Below are 23,150 nucleotides of genomic sequence, written 5' to 3' on the forward strand. Positions count from 1 at the left end.
GTGCCTCCCGGACTGAGTGGGCCGAAGTGAGGGAGCCCAAGAAAAATGAAAAAGCGCCCCCTTTCACTAGGTCCCGGAACCGCCTCTTCAGTTACGAAGGCGTCCGGGTTGTTCCAAGGCCGCTAGCGGGGGTGGCCACCCCGACGCTTGGGCGTCGGGTGGAGACGAACCAACTCTCAGTAGGTCGGGACTCTTTAAAGACAGCGGTGGGGAGGTGCAGAGGGTCACAGGACCTGGGCTCTGGTCTGAGCGCGGAGGTAGACCCTCCAGCCCGCGCGGCGACGCGTCGCCCCTCCGCCTCCCCCACCCCGCTAGCTCCGCGGTGGTGCGTGCCGGGAGCGCGCGCGGCTTGAAGCTCCGGCGAGGCGCTTGGGCGGGAGCTGGCGGGGCGCTGGGACCCGGCTCGGGAGTTCGGCGCGCCATGGACGCCCAGCGCGCTGAGGTGCGCGCCTTGGAGGCAGAGATTGCGGCTCTGCAGCGGGCGTGCGAGGAGCTGCCGGCGCCCTGGGAGGGGACGGCAAGAGTCCGGTACGTGGGTCCTGTCGTCTTCCCGGGGCTCTCGGCACTGCCTCTGAGTGAGGCCGGGGCTACACCCAGAGCTCCGGGCTGCGACTCCCGAGGCCCTGTCCTGGGAATTGCCGCACGGGACATCCCCAAACGGAGACTGGACCGTGTGGATTCTGTGATGAGGCTGCCCTAGAGCTGTGCGCACCGCTGTGGCTTCGTGGTACGCGCCTTGCCCTGGTTGGCTGAGGGCCGTGAGAAAGCCGTGTTCTTGCAGGTTTCCGAGTCTTGCTTATTTCTTTTAATCAGCAGATCTTGCCTTCGGCAGTCAGCAGCATCAAGTTGGGGTTTACTAACTTTGTTTTCGTGGGTCACCTAACCACAGGACGCCTATTTTTGTTGTTTATGATGACGGCATAAATTTTTCTTTGAAGTATAGTTTAGGTAAAAAGATAAGTTGATACAAGGAAAAATAGTTAATATCGGCCGTCGGGAGAATCTGACAGTCCTCTGATGTAGACGCTATCCTGAACTCGGTTGTAAAGTTAAAGAACAGGAGAACCAGAGAACTGGCTTGCGGAACGTTCTAGAGAAAGGAGGTGTCAGCTGAATTGCAACCCCCAAATCGAACTCCAAAGTCTAGGAGTCTTCTTGGTTGAAGAAAAAAGACCTCTAACAAATATGTATCAGTTATGTATCATCTCAAACTTGCAAGCTACTTGAAAACAAACCATCTTCGTTTTTAAAATCAAGACTAATTTGAATAAGGTGCAGAGAGAATGAATTGCGACCTTTTTTCTTTTTCCTCCCCGAGTCAAATGGACAAAAGTGCTAGAAAATGTGAAGGAGAAGGAGGTCTAAGGAAAATATCTGAACTGGGGATGTAGCTCAATCGTAGGGTGCTTGCTTAGCCTACGGTGAGGTCCAGGCTTCCCATCCTCAGACCTGGGGGAATTCTGCATGATGTTCTAAGCAGAAATGAAAGTAAAGAAAGCTGTTACCGTTAAAAGGAAGAAGGAAACAGGTGATCAGGGTATGTATATCCTCCTCCACAAGAGTAAATAAAAGATCCTTGCTACTCCAGATGTGACCCATAGATTGGAAGCATTAGTATCACCTGGGAGTCTGAGAACTACAAGCTTCTGCCTCATTCCCGCCTACTGAACCATAACCTACATTTTAATGAGACTTCCTCCTCTTAGCTCTGCAATAAGCATGCACTCTTTAAAGTTTGAGAAACACTGTATCATACTATGGGGAGAATGATTTCTCCACAGACCACAAGATGTCATTATTAGTCCAGACTACTATAGTAAGTTATTCATGTTATCTGGAACTCCTCATTGATCAAACTGGAAAAGTCACAAGAGTTCCAGACTCTGGGAGACATTAAATGTCAGTTCAAGGTATTTAGGTTTAGTGGGAATTTTTTTTTCTCACTATGGTGGAGATGGAAGATTGGGACTTGTGTGAAGGCTACCTTTTAAGTGATTTTAAATAGTTAGATGAATTGGCAGTAGAAAAATTGGAACTAAATTATTCAGTTATAGCATACTACAGTGATGCAGCCACATCAGTGTTTATAGCAGTTCACCTCACAATAGCCAAGCTATGGGAATAACCTATCTGTCCTTCAGCTGATGAATGGATTAAAAAAATGTACATATGCACAATGGAATATTACTCAACCATAAAGAAGAATGAAATAGTGGCACTTGCTGGTAAATGTATGGAACTGGAGAATATCATGCTAAGTGCAATAAGCCATTCCCAAAAAACCAAAAGTCAAATGTTCTCTCTGATTTGTGGATGCTAACCCAAAACAAGAGGTTGGGGAGGGGAATAATATAAATCCATTGGATTAGAAAAAGGGAAAAGAAGGAATGGGAGAGGGGAGGGGAATGGAAAGAAAGTAGAATTAATCAGACCTAACTTTGCTAGCCTTGTATTTGAATACATGACCAGGGTAAATCTGCATCATGTACAACCATAAGAGTGGGATCCTAATAATAAGAGAATAAGTTATACTCTGTGTATGCATAATTTTCCAAAATGCATTATACTGCCATTACTAAAAAGAACAAATAAAATAAATAAATTATTCAGATTTTTCCATGTGTCCACATTCTGAAGCCAAATTGCTTGCCTTAAAATTCTGGCTGTTAATGTTTACATGGTCTTGATTGGGTAACCCCCTCACTGCTAAAATGGTACTCATGTTTTTATGTTGTTGTGAGGACTGAATTAACATATGTAATTTATTTAGACAGAACTCCTAATAATGACTAACACTAATTAGTAGATCATTGACTTTTAAACTCAAGTATAGATTCATTTTAAAAGGAAATTCCTTGTGAACCTCTAGTTTTGACAAAAGCATTTTATGCTAAGAAATTTGCAAATAATTAAGCTACAAAACCAATACAATTCAAGCTAGCCAAATAATTCAGCTGGGTGTGTTGGTGCATGCTTGTAATCCCAGTGGCTCAGGAGGTTGAGGCAGGAGTATTGGGAGTTCAAATCCAGGCTCAGCAATGGCGAGGTGCTAAACAACTCAGTGAGACCCTGTCTCAAAATAAAATACAAAGTAGACCTGGGATGTGGCTCAGTGGTGGAATGCCCCTGAGTTTAATCCCTGGTAACACCCCCTCCCCCGCAGAAAAAAAAATTCAAATTAATTCCATTAATTGAAATAAACCAACGATACTTTTAGTTTCTATCAATGAGAATATATAGCTTCTCTTTTCTGTATATGGTAAGAAATATATATACACACACATAGAGTTTACTATTTTATTTTAAGGATATTGTTCAGTAGCATTAAACACATGTTGTAGTACATTACCACTATCAATCTTTGGAACTTTTTCATCATTCTAGTCTGAACCTATACCCATTAAATAATAAGTCTCAACTCTTTTTCCCCTTTGACAACTACAAGTTCTTTTTTGAATTCTGCCTATCTATCCTTTAATGTGGTGGCTTGGTTCTCATTACTTTGCTCTATTGGAAATATCTTCATTTGTAACCTTCCGTGACAGTTGGTGTTTATTTGGCAGAAACTCAGTTGTTTGAAGATTGCCTCTGTTCTTTTTTCACTTTTTTTTTAATATTTAAAGGAAGTTTTTTGTCATCAATTCATGAAAAAGAATGTGAAAGATGAGGTAATCTTTCAGATGATACAAATGTGCTCATTTATATTTAAAATTAGCAATAAAACAATATTTAAACTTTTTTTTTTTTTTTAACAGAACACTGTATTAACACTGTATTCTCATGTGAATACAGAGTTAGATTGTTTCCTATGGGCATGGTAGAAGGCCATAAAAGCATAGACTAATGTAGGGGAATTAGAAATAGTAAAGGAAGTAGAGGTTGGTGAGGGAGCAAAAGGGAGGACACTACATCCAGAGATGAGGCCAATGAAAGATAACTTCTAAAATATGAAGCCTGATGCATCAAGGGGAATTTGGAGGAAAAACTGATTCAAGGGGGAAAAATGTAGAATACCTCACTAGGTCTACAATGCAGGAAGAAAAAGATATAAGGCAAAAGGTGTATTTTAGGAGTTTCTGGCATAGAGGAGCTGAGGCTAATCATTGAGTATTTTTCTGGAATGAAAAGAATACATAATATTTAAGAAACCGGGGTAAAAGTATTGGGGTTTTCCTTTAATGTTGGTAACAAAAAGGAGAGAAAGCAGAAGATCCAAGATATAAATGGGAGTCAGTATAATCATGCCCCAGAATCCAAGGAAAAGATGCTTTAAGATTGGAGAAGTCAGTAACGTAGAATACAGCAGAGAGTTTAAGGGAAAAAGAGAATGACAAAAAGTATAATATCTAATGTAATTATTAACTCATTCTTTAAAAAAATTTTTTTTGTCAATGGATCTTTTATTTATTTATACATGGTGTTGAGTACCAAACCCAGGGCCTTGCCCATGCCAGGCAAGTGCTGTACCACTGAGCCACAACTCCAGCCCTAACTCATTCTTTGTTACAAGGAAAATTAAAGTTCATGTCCTCAGTGAAGAATGTCTGATTATAGTATTATTCAAAGAGATGATGCTATTTCTTCTTTGGAGTCTTTGCCTGCCATGTTCTTAGATTTTCTGAGACATCTTTTAGTATAAAATGTTTTGTGATATTTGCTTTTTTTTGGAATTAGCTATTTAAGTTGTTTTTATGAGATGTCTTGGATATTAGATATTTAGATTGGAAATTCACAGGCAAGAACTGACATTGCAATTTTGCAAAGTACTTTTGTTTTAGTTTATTTTAAAGGTATTTCTACTATGTATAAATATTCTAGTATAACTTGGTTATTTTTGTTTTTGGTTGAAACTATAGATTATGGTGTTAATGACCATAGTAGCTTTGATAACACTTTTATGTAGTGTTAATGGGAATTAAGAGGAAAAAAAATGTGAATGGTTTAAAGAAAATTGGGGTATTAAATGAAACATTCATTAGTAGTTAGAATAACTTTCTGATATTTATTTTTTAGAAAATCATTTCAAGAAACACACCAATCAGATTCTAAGAGATGGGAATCTTCAAAAGATCTAAAAAGTCATCTTGGACATTTAAAATCAGAACTTTCATTTCTAAGTACACTTACTGGCTTCAATATAAGAAATTACACCAAGCAGACAGAGGACCTAGCAAAGACTGAGATGACAGAAGAAGGTGAGCATTATTCTTAGTCTAGAAGTGGTTGTGAAACTTACCATATTATGATTGGTTGTCATAATGTTGAATGAAACTTCTGCAAATTCACTATTTGCAAATCTAATTATGATAAACCTGTTTAGTCTTTTGAGCAGTCCATTGGGCCCAATACTATTTAAAATTTGCCTAAGGTAAATATTAAAGAATGGAACACAGTCTTTATCATGAAATAACCTTAATAGTTAAGTAATAGTGATATGTGATTAGTGATTGTCAGAACAGCACTATTAATATATGAATCTTATAATTCTTCACTGATATGAAAGCTGCCTGATTGACAGTGCTTTTACTAACTGGCCAAATAAATGTTCAGCACCTGAACCTTTTGCCAGAAAGAGGGTATCTGTTCCTAACGACAGAGTCTTACTGCTGAAGATCTAGGTGTACTAAAAGGTAAGAAGAAGCTAGTTCAGTCTTGCAACTGGATGTCAAACACTTTAGTTGGACAAGAATAACATTTCCCAAAGCAACAGTCATTTTTGAAAGTGCTTCCTGACTTTTCCACTGAAATAATTTTAGGACAGGAGAGAGAATCTCGGGTAGCTCATTGCAAGGATATTCTGACCTACATGTAGAAATGGAGTGTGGAATTTAAATACTGAATTACTTGAAAAGAAGAGATGGAATGCAGGAAATATAGAGGATGAGGACAAATGACATGTAAAACTTTCACTAGCATAAAAGTCTCAACATGAACTCGAGGCATAAGGTTCTAAGAAAGCCGTGACCATGCCATGTGCAGTGGTGCACACCTGTATTCCCAGCTACTCAGGAGGCTGAAGCAGGAGGATTGTAAATTCAAGACCAGACCAGCCTAGGCAATTAACTGAGATCCTATCTCAAAATAAAGAGGGCTGTGGATGCATGTAGCTCTGTGGTAATGTGCCCCTGAGTTCAATCCCCAGGTTTGTGAAAGAAACGCAGTCAGGACCTAGATTTAATTTTTGCATGTGGATGTCCAGCACATGTTAAAAAGATTATCTGTTTCTTTGTCAGGGATCAGTTTACTATATTTTCGAGTCTGTTTCTGGGCTCTCTGTTCTGTTCTATTGATCTATTTGTGCTTTCACTAATAACCTCAGTGCTGTAACTTTATAGTAAGTTTCAAAATTAGGTAGTATAAATTCTACTTCATTTTTCAATATTGTACTGGCAATTCTGGATCCGTTGCCTTTCCATTTAAACAAGAATCTATCATTGCCCGCAGAGTAACTTGCTGGGATTTCGTTTGGATTACACTGAATCTATAGATCAGTTTAGGAAAAATTAACATTTTAACACTATTGAATCTTTCTTAGCTGTTTATTTTTTAAATCCCAAATCTAATTCATGATCAGATAGTACACTTAGCTGTCATGTCTCTTTAGTCTGTTTTGTTTTATTTTTTGGCAGTACTGGGGATTGAACTTGGGTGTTCTATCACTAAACTACATTCTCAACCCTTTTTATTTTGAAACAGGATTTTGCCAAGTTGCTGAGGGTGGCCTCAAACTTGCTATCCTCTTGTCTCAGCCTCCCTAGTTACTGGAATTACAGGCATGCACCATCACACCCAGCTCTGTAGTCTCCTTTAATCTGGTCAGCTCTTTTTGTCTTTTGTGGCATTGACATTTTTGCAGTCTACTTATAGATTGTCCTTTTTTTATTTCTTTTTTCCCTGATAGTTTTTTCTTGAGATTCAGTAGGCTATGCATTTTTGGCAGAAAAACTATAAAAGTAATGTTTTGTCCTGGTACATCTCACTAGGAGGCAAATGATGACAACTTGTACCATTCTGTTTTTCTTAACTAAATATTGAACAGATCTTCGATTAATCTCTCTACTTTGAGCCCCAAGTTCACCCTATATCTGGAGTAACTCGGTACTGCTAATTCAGACTAACTTTCTGGTTTTCTGCTATGTAAATGAACTTGCTTCTTGGCTTGCCTGAGTGCTGCCTTAGGTTTCAGTTTTCCTGGGTCTATCAGGTTACTTCTACTTGTCAGTGTACTACCTAGTTCATGTCTGATCTCCAACTTCTGTTCCTGTAGAATTGTGCCCTTGTAAAAATAACTTTAACTTTAGCGAAGCTAGACACACGACTACAGTTAGAATAGTGCTTAACTCTTGGGGGATAAGGAACAGGATGGGAAAAGACATGAGGAGGAACCTTATGTATACAATTTCTGTATCTTGATATGGGAAGTGTTTGCATGGGTAAACACATATGTAAAAACGTGATTGAGTTGCATACTTATCAATAGGGCATTTAGTGCATTTAAATGTATGCATCTTAGATATCAAAATCATTTAGTCATTTTTCATTATCATTTTAGTGCAGTTTTGAGAGATAAAAGAAGTAAACACATGGGTTCAATTTATTATCTTCAGTGGTGTTTCAGAATAACTAAGTCCTAGTGTATGAGAATTGCCTGCAAGAAGGAAGAAAGAGAAGCAGCCAGATCTAGGATTGCACAGAGCACAATGTATTGAGGGACTTAAATGATAGAATTGTAATCTTGAGCAGCAGCAAGACCAGTTGGACCTCCACCATTTGAGTCAGAAAGATGGGTTTATTTATTGCCTTATACAAAAGTGATTTCATCCTGGTTTATCTTCAGATAATGTCAAAGAGTCAGACACATCTAGGGGCCAGAGTCTGGTTGCAAAGTTCCATATATGACTCTAATTTATTGGGAAACTATGCAGAAGAAACCAACTAGGGTTACTCAGGAGCAATTATGGGATTATGACTCAAGATAGCCAGTCATGTTAAGCTGAATCCAATCAAACAGGAACTATATAATGTTGAAAAAGATGAAAAATATGATTGAAACTTATCTAGGGTCATACCACTTTGTTTCTGTTTCTTACTTAGCCTTTGGTATAGTTGAGAACTACAGAGTATAATCCTATTTTGTAAGGATAATCAAGTTGGTGCACATTCTTCCAGATTTTTTTAATGCAATTACTAATATACACTTTTATACATCTGCTCACATGTATTGTAGATAATCACATACATATGATAGGTATATTATGAAAATTATTTTTGTCAAGTAAAATATTTGTTTTTCTAATTTACAGGTATAAAGAAAGTTCTACAGAGACACAGATTATCAGGAAATTGCCACATGGTTACATTTCAACTTGAATTTCAGATTCTAGAAATTCAGGTAAATTAAGGAGCCTGTTGTGATAACAGATATTTCTTCTATGACAGAAGCAATTCATACACCCATCCTCCAGCAGTGACTGCAATGGGGAGGCATTCATGAGCCAGGGCTCCCTTCCAGCACATTTGTATCACTGTTTCTAAGGTCACAGGTCTTTATCATAGGGCAGGTAGCAAGATGCTTCTGGTCTCCTTGTATAAGCCCCCGAGGTTGTAGGAGCATTCCTGGGCCAGCAATGTATAATCAATTACCTATTGCTGCTTAACAGATTTCTCCAACATTTAACATATTGAAACAGAAAAAAAACAAAAACAAAAACAAACTATCTTTCTCATCTTCCTTGGGTCAGGAATTTGGGAGCAACTAGTTAGAATCAGGGCCTCTCATGAGATGGTCATCTGGGACCACCACCATCTGAAGACTGCTTGCAGCCGGATGATCTGCAAATTGTACTGGATTGCTAAGACACAACACAGGGAAAGAGATCTTTTGATAAGATTTAGAAAACAATGAAAAAAGAAAGGTAACACATAACCCTTCTGACCAGGGGCAGGCAGAACAGACTTAGGCACTTTGAAAGGCTGGCTCCAACAAGAGCAGGATCCAGGCATAAGTTTGAGAACTGACTGAGGCTCAGCACTGCTTTGGTAGCAGAAAGCATTTTCAACCAGTTGTTTTTACCAGCTGGGCTCAAGGGAATGTGTACAAAGAGGAGGAACAGAACAAGGAAGGACAGGCAGTCTACCTACCTCATCAGATCAATAAAGGGGGTGTAAAGTAATTGTCATAGTCAAGTCCTTTGGACAAGCTGCCTTTATGTACCCACAGTTAGGTACCAGGATTCCTCATTCTTGTTGTCAGTGTTCTTAGCCACAAACAGCTCCAAGTTGTACTGTGGGTTTTTTGTTGTTGTTGTTTGTTTGTTTGTTTATTTTATATGCTGGGAGTTAGGGATTTAGGACCCTGCCTTTTTAGGTGTCAGACAGCCATCTCCTTACTAAGTCAAAGAAAAGGATCGAGGTATCTGGGTTTAGAAGTTTTGGCTCTTCACAATCAAAGTATTCAGTTGCTGTCATTGGTCTGGGGGGCTAAAGACAGGCTGGTGAATATCTAGGCTCCTCAGTTGATCACAGAGCTTCCAGTTTGCACTCACCTAAGTGTGACCCTTCAGTTACTGCCAAACTGACCAAGAAAATGAAGTGTGTCATTCCCAAGGCTTGTTAAGCAGAACAGCATTCAACACAGTTCAACTTTTTCTTGTTGTGTGCATGAATGGTGAGTGGCCTTCAGTGAGTTACAGTGTTCCCAGTTATCACCAGACCTTGGGGCTATCCAGGGTCACCAAGGTGATATTGTTTTGCATAACTACAAAGATTATCTGTTGAAGGCTGAAAAAGAGCATGAACCCAAATGGATTCGTATCAGTTGGGTTGGACCACTTGTTAGGACCCCAGTTCTTTCCTTTGGGTGACCCAGGGACTCCTCAGTGTTTTTGCATTGTCAATGGTTTCACAGTCTGACCATCTGCATTTTTTTTTTTTTTTTCCTAAGCACTGGGACTTGAACCCAGGACTTTGCACATTTTAGGCAGAGAATCTGCAGCTGAACTACATCCCCAGCCCTTTTGGAGTTTTTGTTTTGTTTTTAATTTTGAGAGAGGGGCTCACTGAATTGGCCAGGCTGCCCTAGGATTTGGAATCCTCCTGTCTCAGCCTCCTAAGTAGCTATGGTTATAGGCAGGTACTATCATTCCTAGCTCAATTGCATCTTCTTTCTTTGTGGCTTATGTGATTCTGACCTTGGAGTTGTGATATACCAGTTGTTCTCCTGCATGCTGGTATCCATTAATGGGCTAGACTCAGAACCTATGGAAGATTGGTGGGATTATAAACCTGCTATCCAGTTCCCTGTCTGTTATCTACTGTATTCTAATATAGATATTGTCCAGGAGAACAGCTCAGGGACATTCTAGCAGCTTTGGTAGTCTTGCAGGCTCTTTCTGGTACAGGTGTCCATCTATTTCACAGTTGTTTCTGGGATTATCTGGAGAGAAGAAAGACTGTGGGCAAAATTAGTCTTGTCCTTGGGTGGCTTGTCCACAAATCCAGCTGAAGAGAGCAAGACTGTTTTCTAAAGTTGAAGTGAACAAGCTGCTCTGTGAGGTTGTACTTTGCCAGATAGGTAGTGGCCAAGAATTTGTTGGTGTGCTCGTTAGGAGGGCTATGGCCTAAGAGTTGACATAGACTGTAATATTTTAACTTCGTTTTTATTTTAGGGGTTGTTTGATTTTACAAACCCAGGAGCACTCTACAACTGAGCTAAATCCCCAACCCTTTTTATTTTTTATTTTGAGACACGGTTTCATTTAATTGCTAAGGGTCTCCATAAGTTGTTGAGGCTGGCCTCAAACTTGAAATCCTCCTGTCTTCAGCTTCCTGAGTTGTTGGAATTCAGGTGCGCACTAGTGCACCCTGCTTAATTTCACGTTCTTTAAATTGTGTATTTTGGTCACATTAAGCCTGAGAAAAGTTGGGATAAGAAAGAAAAATAAGTTTTGGGGACAACTAGCAGTTTCTGTCCTGTATTCTTTAAAGAATGCAGGGGGAAGAATCTGAGATGAAATATTGATACTGTTTGAAAGACAAAACACAGAAATTGATGAATCTCTTAAAAAAACACGAATTGTCATTGTTCACATTTTAAAGTATGCAGGGGTTTTGGGACTGCTTTATTTTTACTAATAGCAAAAAGCGTGGTCTCCCTGGCTATATTAACAGCACTCATTTCTCTCTGAGCCTTTTTAATTTTATGATTCTTCTTGAAGATTTGACTGGTAAGGTGTTGGGTGCAATTGCAGACAGCTGTGTAATCAGCAGGGCTTTAGGGATTAGTTGTATAGGAGTCACCGAGAGTGCTTGTTTTGAAAAGAAAGGAACAAAAGACTTTGTTTATTGTTCAGAGTTCTAATGTAATGTGGTGATGAGATTTTTTTTTTTCTTTTTTTGGTGGTACTGGGGATTGAACCCACGGGTGCTCCTCCACTGAGCTACATCCTTATTTTGGGACAGAGTCTCACTAAGTTGTCTAGGTGGCCCTTGAACTTGCAATACTTTGTCTCAGCCTCTCAAGAAGCTGGGGTTATAGGTGTGTTCCGTTGTGCCAAAGAATTTTTCTTTAAGTTTTTACTATTTAGTGGTAAATACTATCATATGCTAGGCCGATTTATGTAAGTATACTCTTTAGAAATATATCTCTAGTAGAATTGCTCAAAGAAAATGTACATGCAATTTCTAATAATAGTGTTGACTTGCCTTATAAAACGATTTTGCCATTTTACATATTGAGCATATTTTTACTGGTAAAATTTTTACTGGCATATTTTTCTAAAAGAAGGTAAAGACCACAACTTTGTGTTCACATTTTCTAAAATCAAACTTTCCTCTAGAGGGAGATGTTTAGCTATCAGAACATTAAAAAGATTATAAATGTTTTTCCAGAATAGAAGTCTTAATACAATATTCAAATAAAAACCTAAAAGCATATAAATATTATGTGTTAGAACCAAAAGTGACCTCATAGATTTTCTAGGTCAACCCCCTTTATAGGGAAATCTATGCAGAGTATGGATTGTCTGTTGGCACATCTATGATCGTCAAATGTAGTTGGAACATAGAACTCTCGTCCTTAGATTTATTGTCTGGTGTTATCAGTGCTATAATTTTTGTGAGGAGTTGAAAGACTGAGAATTAACGTGCCTTTCATTGTCCATGCTTATAATAAGTGAGATGTTTAGTAGTTTGTACAAAAAGTGGCACATTATGTATGTGTGCATAACTTGTCTCCCTGAAACCCAATGAAATGAACAAAATGATTTTAAAAGGGACATTTTTTAAGTGAAGAGAATATAATCTCATTATCATAGGCTCTAAAGAAAATTGCTTCTTGTTATGATATTTTGAACCCAAACACTGAAATATTAATACAAGGTGCTTTTTGAGAAGTTTTTGAGGCTTTTTGTGAAGTTTATGAGGGATTTTCTTTAAGATCTCTACCCACAATTCTTAAGTTGTGAAAAAGAATGAGAATTGTGAACCTAAATTAAATGGTAGAAAAACAAGTAGAAAAGAACATGGAAGGAAAAAAACAAGCTGCTGAGATTCATGTAGCTGCTTTGAGATCAGTATGTTTATGAGGTCTTGGCCCTTGTTTACCAACTGGGGAGAAGCAACCTGGTTGGCATTAGTACCACAGGTGGGAAAAAGATGGAGAAACAATATTTTGAAGTTCGCTTTCCAGTGATTGAACAGAATCTGCAACCAAAGGAGGAAAACAGAAGAGGGCCAGTAAATCCCAGACTTTGTGTTGACAGGGTGACTTCTTGTCCTAATGGATGAAAGACCAAAATCTAACATGCACCCCACATGCTTGAACTAAGACATGCCTCGGAGATTTCTTTCTTGCTTCCTTTTATTTTTATTTTTCTGGTAACAGCTCTACTAAGATGTAATTTCATATCATATATCTTGCTCATTTAAAGTGTACAATTCAGTAGTTTTTAGTATACCTAGGGTTGTTCAACTCTTCCCACAATTAATTTTAGGACATTTTCGTCTGCTCAAAAAGAAGCCCCATATTCTTTAACTATCATCCTTAAATCCTCCTGTATTCTTTCAGCCTATGCAGTTGATAATCTATTTTTTCTCTATGGATTGCCTTTTGGACATTTCACATAAATGGTTGTGTCTGACTTCTTTCATTTAGCATGTTTTGAAGGTTCATTCATGTTGCAGCATGTGTGAGTACCCCTTTTTTGGTTGAATAATATTCCTTTGTGTGGATATACCACACTTTGTTTATCCATTCCTTCAGTTGGTAGAAATGGTTAGTTTCATTTTTTGGTTATGAATCATGCTGCTATAAACACTCATGTATAAGTTTTTTTGTGAACATGTTTCCTGGCTTTATATATGAGTGGAATTACTATGTCAAATGGCACTAGTAGATGATGACTAATGATGTTGAACATCTTCCTGTGCTTATAGGCCACTTGAGTATCATCTTTGGGAAAATGTCTTTGCAGATCTTTTGCACAATTGTTAATTTTTTTTTAAATGGGGGATAAGAAAGCCTCAGGAATTTTTTTTTTTATTAGATATAGTGATAGATGCCACAGGCAGCTGCTCCCAGCAATTCCCTCTGTACCCTCAAGCAGATGAAAAACTATACGAAGATTAGATATCATCAATATCCATTCTCTAACAGCTCAAAATATAAGGAGACATGTCAGTTTCCTAAAACTCACTCTAGTTTTAGGAAATAGCAGACATTTCTAGATTTACATCCATAAATAACAAATAGGAGGTGCACACATCAAAGCACAAGGATGGTACAGTATTCTTTCATTGCCATATTGGACAAAGTAACCTAAAATCTAAAATCAGGGCAAAATAATGCCATGAAGAGAAAGGAAACTAATAAGAAAATGGAAAAATTTACTTGAGTTTGCAGATCAAAATAAGTTTATTTAGCAATTTTCATCATTAGTTATAGAATTGTTTCTGACTTTTGTGATAAGTAGCATCATTAGGAATATCTTTGTTCGTAATTCTTTCTTCATTATTACTATAGTATAGACTCTTAGAATTTAAATTAATGGGACAGAGAAAATGAATATTTCAGGTTATTCATTGTCAAAATGATTTCCAGAAGGATTATACCAATTTATATTCCCACTGCCAACTTTGAGTGTGTATTTACCAGCAGTAATATTTTTAGTCTTTGCTGATAGGTTTGTTTTAATTTACATTTATCTTACTGTTGAGGTCAAACTTTTTTTATAGGTGAATTGTTTTTCACCACTGAACTTTAGTTCATGTCCTGTGCCTTTTTCTTTTCAGTTTTCTCTCTTTGTCCTGTTTATAGTTAATATTTTCCTCAGTTTCATGCTTCTTTTTTATTCTAAGGTCATTTTTAGACATTTTAAGTTTTTATATAATCGTATTTGTTATTTTTTTCCTATTTGCTTAGGAGTTTTTCTTGACAGTAATTGGTTAAATGTTTATATTTCTTCCTGGTATTTTGTGATTTTAATGTTTGATTTAAGGAAGTAATTCATTTGGGGTTTATTTTAGTTTTTGTATGGAGTAGGACCCGATTTTATTCCTTTATTGAATAACCAATACTTCTAGTATCATTTCTTGATTTCGCTTTCCTATTACTGGATGATATTTCATTTTGCATAACATAAAAGTATTTTAATATGAAAATGGATGAATGATATATGTGAACTTTTTATCTTTATTTTAGACTAAAGAGAATTTATCTTCTGTCATTACTGACCTCAACATAATAATGGAACCCACAGAATATTTAGAATTAAGTGAATTTGTGTCTAGGTAAGCTATTTTATCAATTTATTATTTTATGGGCTATTTTCACTCTACAGTTTTAAACTTACCCTTTTCTTAGTAAATATATCTTCTCTAAAAGCATAACACCATTACTGTTGTCTTGTACTTAAACACGTATTAACTCTATGAATCTCTATTTAGTATGTATTTATTGTATGTTCTCTATGCTGGGCATTAAATTTAAAATATGAACAAAAATGGACATAATTCTTGATTCTCATGGAATTAACAACCATAAGATGTTAGATATTAACTAAATAATTGTAGAAATAAATGTGAAATTATGGCTATGTGTCATGTTAGAAAGAGAGCAATGTAGACTGTTGAAGTATACCAGGAATTTGACTCGTCAGGGAAAACATAGAGTGATTTCCTGAAGCTTGAGTTGACATCTGAAAAATGAATAGGCCTTAACTAACTGAGAGATCCTAGACAGATGGGTAGGAGGAATACCAGGAATGTGTTGTGTCATGTAGTGCTCACATGACCTTTTATTCCAGATCATCCTTTAAAAGTAACATCTGCTTTTTGCAGATTATAAAAGGAAGAATAGTAGGCTATCTGTCACCCTGTAGTAATAGGCATGTTATGGTCTTAATAAATATTTGACTTCAGACTTTAGGGTAATTCTCCTAAACTGTGTTCTCATTTTGGGGAGTGTGACTGGTATTTTAGAAAAAGTGCTGAACATAGGTCAGAAGACCTGGACTTTAGTCCAGACCTTGTATATGATATTGAATAAGTTGCTTCTCCTTTTTTGGAGTTTCTTTTTTGTCACACTATTATGCAATTTAAATAGTATACTCTTTTTTGTTTTTTTGTGGTACTAGGGATTGAACCTAGGGATGCTGTGCCACTCAACTAAACCCTCAGCCCTTTTTATTTTTTGAGGCAAGGTCTTGCTTATGTTCCAGGCTGGCCTTGAACTTGTGATCCTCTTGCCTCAGCATCTTGAGTTCTTAGGATTGCAGGTGTTAAATACTGTATTCTTTTTTTTTTTTTTTTTAAATTTTTTGTGGTGCTGGGGATTAAACCCAGGACCTTGTGCATGCGAGGCAAACACTCTACCAACTGAGCTATATCCACAACCCCTGTATTCTTTTCTTTCTTAGAGCATGGTAGGTATACATAGTTGGGTTCATCTCAGCAAATTTGTGCATTCATGGAATTCAGTTTCAGTTAATGTCCTCCCTTTGCCCCTTCCCTCATTCTCCTTTCTCTACTGGTCTTCCTTTCACTTGATTGTTTTTAAGTACTGTATTCTTAAAGACGAATTTACTTTTAGTTTTCTGTTATTAGACTTGTAGTTTTCAGACTGAGAATTGATATTTTTAGTTTTTGGAAAATTCTTAGTCATTGTTTCATTGACTCTTATCTCTACCCTGTTTATCCCTTATCACAGTCTGCTTCACATCAAATGCTGAACATCGCATGTATAAGATAATAGTATGAGCCAGACGAGGTTGCACATGGCCTGTAATCCCACTTTTTTTTGCAGAGGCAGGAAGATCACAAGTTTGAGGTTAGCATGGGAAACTTGGTGAGACCCTGCATTGAAATTTAAAAAAAAAAAAAGAGCTGGCGATGTAGCTTAGCGGTAGAACACTTGCCTGGCATGTGCAAGGTCCTAGGTTTAATCCCCAGCAGTGCAAAAAAAAGAAAAAACAAAACCAAGAAAACCCCACAACAGTATGCTTTTCATTTCTCTCAACCATTGTGCTGTTATTGTTATATATAATGAGTATCCTAGTGCATTGTTCCTATTTTGCTATAGACAGTTTTTTTAAAAAAATTTTTATTTTATTTTATGTGATGCTGGGGATTGAACCCAGGACCTTGTGCTTGCGAGGCAAGGACTCGACCAACTGAGCTATATCCCCAGTCTCTAGACTGTTATTTTTAAACCAATTAAGAAAGAACATTTTTATATATTTTTCATTTTTACCATTTGCAACATTCTTCATTTCTTTGTGTTGATTCATATTTCTAATTAGTATACTCCTTAAGAACTTATTTAATATTTCTTATTGTGCTGGTTTGTTATAATCCTATCAAGTTTTGTTTCTCTGGAAAAGTATTTACCTTCATTTTATTTGGAAAGATATTTCTCCTGGCTATAGATTTCCAGTTGATAGCTTTTCCTTCCGATCTTTAAAGATATCCTTTTATTGTTTTCTGGGTTATGTATGTTGTGACAAGAAGTCTACTATAGTTGTTGTCTTTGTTTCTCTTTATTAATGTATTTTGCATTATATGTGTTTGGGAATTGCCTTCAAAGTTTGCCCTTAATTTTGCTTTTCCACAGTTTGTGTTGTCTAGAAAGTTTTTGTTTAAAGAGTCTCAACTATGTGTCTTCAAATGTTAATTTTGCTGTCTTTGTTATTCTGCAACTCTTAGTTATATATATGCTAGACTGTTTGATGTATTGTCTCACGGCATTTGGATGCTCTACTTCTTTTTGTGTTTCAGTTTGGATAATTTCTCTTTCTTTGAAATGAGGCTCACTGTGTTGCCTGGGCTCTGCTCCAACTCATGATCCTCCAGCCTCAGCCTTCTGAGTAGCTGGGATTATAGATGAGTGCCACTGTGCCCAAGTTTGGACAATTTCTGTGAACATACCTGCAAGCTCAAAGATTCTTTTCTCAATCAAGTACAGTATGAAGGGAATTCTTCATCCCTTGTAATGTTTTTTATTGCTTGTGTTTTCATTTGACTCTTAATTTTATTTCTCTCTCTATTGAAATTCTCCATTTGTCCCAGGTGTGGTGGTACCTGTCTGTAATCTCAGTAGCTTTTGAGGCTGAGGTAGGAGGATCCCAAGTTCAAAGTCAGCCTCAGTAATTTAGTGAGGTCCTAAGCAGTTTAGGAAGATCCTGTCTCAAAATAAAAAAAGGACTGAGGATGTGGCCTAGTAGTTGAGTGCCCCTGGGTTCAATTCCTGGTACCAAAAAAAAAAAAAATCTCCATTAGTTTGTGTATGTTAGCTATCTTTTCCACTACATCCTTTAACATATGAATCATAGTTATTTTAAAGTCTCTAACAATACCAGCCTGAGTCATCTTTGAGTCTAGTTCTACTGATTAGTTTACAAGGGTTTGGGTTTTTTCCTTGAATTTTTGTGTCTCACAATTTTTGATTGAATGACAAACACTGGAAAAACAGAGACGGAAACAAATAGTACTCTTCATGCCCTTTATCAGCAGTTGAGCTGATGTGGGATTTTTTTTTTTTTTTTTCTCTGCACTGCGAATTGAACCCAGGGGGCACTTTAGAGATAAAGTTTTGCTAAATTACCCAGACTGGCTTCGAATTTTTAATCCTCTTGCCTTAGCTTCCCAAGTCACTGGGATTTCAGGCATGTGCCACCACACCCACCCGTATTTGGAATTCTTGTTGCTTTCATTACCTTCAGGTACTATATCTTCTAATTCTTACAGCAGTGGACTGCTATTACCCTATGTATAGAATAGGTATTACGAGCTGGAGGGTTTTTCTCAGTGTTCCAGCTCTACTCCCAGTATTGAGCAGTCTCTGCACATCAGCACCTTAGAGGGCAGTCTTTCTCCAGCAGTGAATTGTTGGCGTTTATTACTTGGTGCTAGGCTCGTGGTTGGAACAAGGGGTGTTCTGCCTTTCCATGGTCCTCCCTCAGTATTGGATAGGTCCTGTGGAGTGTGCCTCAGTTCCTGTTCTTCCTCTTCAGTGCAGCCAAACTCACCTTACGTCTGTCTTTGGTCTTGGGTGGTAGAGAGGCTTTTCCCTCCTCCAGTGGTAGCAGATGTTTGCTGGGAGTTAGTATAAAAGCCTGGGCCCAGTGGGCATCTTGCACCTCCTGTGGAATAGAGGCTTTTCATCCTCCCTCCTTCAGAAGCAATGGATCTTTGTCTTAGCAGAAATGTTCTTCCATTGCTTTGTTGTCTTTTTTTCAGTGGCTTAGGTTTTTGCTTCTTCCAGGAGTAGAGTTCAGGCTTCATTCCTGGACCCCATCAACTGCTGCTCACTTTTTGTATTCCCGTGCCACTGAGCAGAATTCTCTCTGAATTCCAGCCATGATCCTCGTCTTTCTTTGTGTCTGGGGTTCTCATCTATTCAAATTGATACCACTGGACATTTACCCTTTCAGAATTTCTCAGTTTTAGCTGATGGCTTATTACTCGTACGGTGGCTCTCTCCCTGATGCTTAACCAAAGGTGAACTGTTTATGTGTCCTGACTCTTCCTTGAAGAAGAAATGTTTTAATTAATTTAGTTACCTTGTGACTTCCAAGTTCTTGATGGTTCAAAATAAGATATGATTCTACAGGTTATTCAGATTTTGCCGTTAGGCTGAAAATGACCTTGTGGCATTTCACATCTTAGGTTGAAAGCAGAACTCTTCTGATTTTTCTCCTGATTCTTATTCTGGAAGTTGGAATGAATGCTCACCCTTATTTTCTCTTACATCTCCTTATTTTTTTTCTGCTCATGTTTTCTATCTCTTTATGCTTTTGTGTTTATTCCTTCAGTTATTTTTCTTCATTTTGTGACTAAACCCCATTCATTGAATTTTCAACTTCATTGGTACTACTTTTCTTTTGTAGAAGTTACATGTGTCTTTTTTCAAAAATTATTATCATAAAATTTTTTATTATAAAGAATCCTTTTTGTGGTCTTTTCTTGTCCATGTAATTTTTTTTTCTGGATTATTTCTTTCAGTATATGGTCCAGTAAAGGACAGTTGTCTTCAATTTTGTTTAATCTATTAAACACGTTCATTGAGCTTTCAGCTTCATTATAGTGCTGGCCATTTCACAAAGATCTCTGAGTGGACTCTTTTCTACTTTGCATTTTAATTTAAGTTAACTTACAATAAAATTGACTTTTTTTTTTCTTTGTAGGTCTTAACCAATTTTGACACATAGTTTCATGTAACTACCACCATGTCAAGTCAACAATTCCATCATGCCAAAGAAATTCCCTAGTGCTGCCCTTTGTAGATGTGACCCCTGTTAGAAATACTGAGGTGCCAGGAAATTGAACATGTGCTTAGAAGTGGGTCGGAAAGGCAGAACTTTACTTCTGCCAGAAGGTGCATTACCAAACCTGGCTAGCAAGTGCATCTGGGCAGGCAGTCCACCTGCTGTATTCCTAACTGCAGCACTGACCTTTGTCCTGATAGGAGGAGTTAGGGGTTACAGTCTACACAATTCAATAATTTTAAAATTGATGTGGAAAAAAGGAAGGGCTAAAATCAAAATGGCTACCATGGGATCCAATTAAGGCTAAATACTAGATGCTGAAAATGGACCACTAAACTTTCTGTTTCTCACACCCTGCTCCTGTGGCCTGGCAACTATCATTCTGTTCCCTATCTGCAGAGTTTTGCCTTGTCCACATAATATGGAATCATATAGAATGTATGCTTTTGAGATTTACTTATTTCATTCAAGATAATGCCTTAGAAAATTCATTATATATGTATACAATAGTTTTATTTTTTCATTTACCCATCCAAGAACATTTATGTTACTTCCCATTTTTTGTTGTTATGAAACAGAACTGTTCAGATAGTCCTTTGTTTGTGCCAGCAAGTGGCCAGTCTGGGTTCTGGGTGGTGGTCTGTCTTATAGCTCAGTTCTCAAAGCTTATGATAGGTTATTTAGGGTCAGATACATGTGTGTGCAGTGTAGAGGTAAGCCAGTGGTTCATATATATCTTTATAAGATTTCTATCTTTATGTTCTTCATTTCTTTAATCCACCAATGTCTTTTCAGACCCTTATGGTTTCCCATCTTAATCCTTTAGCCAGCAGCCTGGGGTTTAAACTTTTCTACTTTTTCATGCACTTTCTTTGTTAATTTCCATGTCCAGAGCCATATGGTAGGGAGAGAGAAGAGAAAACAAATGCAACAGGACTTTATTCCACAGAGGACTACAGGTTCTCTGATCACAGGCTTTTTATTCAGAGATTCAGCTGTCTGCATAGGTACCACAAAGCTCTGCTGCCATAACCACTGTTTTGAGTGATGGTGACAGGTAGGTTCAGCTCAGAACTTACTCTTCTTCCCAATCTGCCTGCTATCATCTACAGCTGTCTTTCAGCTGTTCCTTGTATTTTGCTCCCAAGACTCAAGACTTTCCTAGCACTAGAGCTGGGAAAATTTTTGTTTTTAATATAAATAATTTCTATCATTTCTTTCCCTTTTACTCTTTATTTTTAAATACAAACAAGTTTTTAAGTTGTTCTGTTAGTTTACATTCCTGAGGCACTAATCTATTTCTTATGTTTGCTTATTCTTATTTATTAATTTCTCATTTCCTCATAAATTTCATATCCTTGGGGAAATTCTGTAGGTCCTATGTTGTTGAAGTATCTTTCCAGAATGATTTTGCCCTGGTTGAATCATTGCTTGGGGAGCAGTTTGTTCTGTTTTGTTTTGTTTTTTCCCTTATCGAGGTTTGTTTCGCTATGAAGGTGTTGTAAATTCAGATACCAAACTTATGTGAAATTCTGGTACAAGCATAACAAAACCTTCATGTTCATTCCTTGTGTTAAAGAGTGTTTTTTTTTTTTCTTTTTTAAAAATATTTTTAGTAGTAAATGGACCCAAAACCTTTATTTTATTTATTTTTTATGTGGTGCCGAGTATCGATCCCAGTGCCTCACATGTGTCAGGCAAGTGCTCTTCCACTGAGCCACAACCCCAGCCCAAAGAGTGGATTTCCACTACAGTTGTGGCCTTAGGAGCATGTAGCTGTATGGTGTGTCTCCAGCTCTTTACCTCACACAGCCTACGGTCTTCTTTTCTGTCCTGCGTAGGCAATAAAATGAAATACTCTGGCTTTAGGGGTAAAATAGATCCCTTCATTCTTCTATATGACTAGAAAAATATATAACATTTTTTCATATATATGTTGTCATTTGTATTTCTTTTTCTGTGAAGTTTCTGTTCAGTTCCCTTGCCTATTTATTGATTGAGTTACTGGTTTTTTGGTGTTGTTTTTTGAGTTCTTTGTATATCCTGGAGATTAATGCTATATCTGAGCACCTGAGGTGCAGGTGTCAAAGATTTTCTCCCATTCCATAGTTGCTTTCTTCATGTTCTTGATTGTTTCCTTTGCTGTGAAGAAGCTTTTTAGTTTGATACTATCTCATTTATTGATTCTTGATTTTACTTCTTGTGCTTCAGGAGTCTTGTTGAGGAAGTCAGTTCTTAAACTAACAAGATGTAGATTTGGGCCTACTTTTTCTTTAGGCATAGGGTCTCTGGTCTAATGTCTAGGTCTTTGATCCACTTAGAGTTGAGTTTTGTGCAGGGGATCTAATTTCATTTTATTATGTATGTATGTATATGTAACTTTATGCCTAAAATAATAAAAAAATATATATATATATATTTTTTTTTTTCTTTCACTGCTGGAGATTGAACCATGATCTTGCGCATGCTAGGCAAGTGTCCTGTCACTGAGCTATATCTCCAGCCCTGTGTTTCTTTATTTAATTTTCCTCTCAGTACTTGGAATTATTTGCATCATGTATAAAATTTGTCTTCCCTTCTTGAGGGTAGGGATTATGCCTTTTGTTATTGTTCACTGCATTATCTCCAGTGCCCCACCTGGTATATAGGTAGTTTTCAAGAAAAGTTGTTTACTGCATTTATTAGATTAATGGACTTGTTTGACCTATTTATTTTTTGTCATTTAAAAAATTTTATTTAGACATCATATGCATACAGTAAAACAGATCCTAAGCATATGGCTCAGTGAATTGCCAGAATGGATGCATTTGTGAAACCAGTGCCCACAGCCCCTCATAGCTCTCTAGTCACTGCATAGCCCCCCACTGTGTTCAACCACTTCCTGAAACCTAACACCATAGGTACATTTTGCCAGTTTTTGAACTTCATGTAAATGTAGTCTTGCATTTGTACTCTTATCTTGTTTAACTTACTATGTTTGTAAGATTGACCCATATTGTCATATGAAGTTAGAAGTTTTCATTCTTATCATTATTATTCCACTGTGTGAACATGTAGTTTAGACATGTGAACGCACATATTTAGATAAAATATCATAATCATTTTTGAATTTCTAAAATATTTTATCTAAAGTGCGTTCCTTCTACTCTGAATAGACACATGAGTAGTTTTTAATTTTTGCTTATCTAATCACTTTTCAAATAATTAATTTACATTTTTGGTGCATATTCTTTGCATTTTACCATATGTATGAATTTGGTACCAATTATCATAATCAAGATATCGAATTCTTCAATGAACACACAAAAAACCTTTTTGCTATCCTTTTATTGTCACACCCTCTTCTTATTTTGTTTTGAGTCAGGGTCTTACTATGTTGCACAGGCTCGC

The 23,150-nt window shown here is 37.3% G+C and overlaps 1 protein-coding gene across 1 annotated transcript in view; it reads left to right on the forward strand.

The window, feature by feature from the left end:
* Nucleotides 1-353: 353 nt before the first annotated feature.
* The window catches only part of CENPP (centromere protein P), a 246,755-nt gene continuing 223,958 nt past the window's right edge, over nt 354-23,150 (forward strand). Inside the window, exons 1-4 of the mRNA XM_079109453.1 lie at nt 354-528; nt 5,014-5,195; nt 8,304-8,392; nt 14,699-14,787. Coding sequence (XP_078965579.1) covers nt 422-528; nt 5,014-5,195; nt 8,304-8,392; nt 14,699-14,787 — 467 coding nt within the window. The 5' untranslated portion in view covers nt 354-421. The remainder of the gene's footprint in view (nt 529-5,013; nt 5,196-8,303; nt 8,393-14,698; nt 14,788-23,150) is intronic.

The sequence above is a fragment of the Sciurus vulgaris genome, assembly GCF_902686455.1.
Source record: "Sciurus vulgaris genome assembly, chromosome: 13".
NCBI lineage: Eukaryota > Metazoa > Chordata > Mammalia > Rodentia > Sciuridae > Sciurus > Sciurus vulgaris.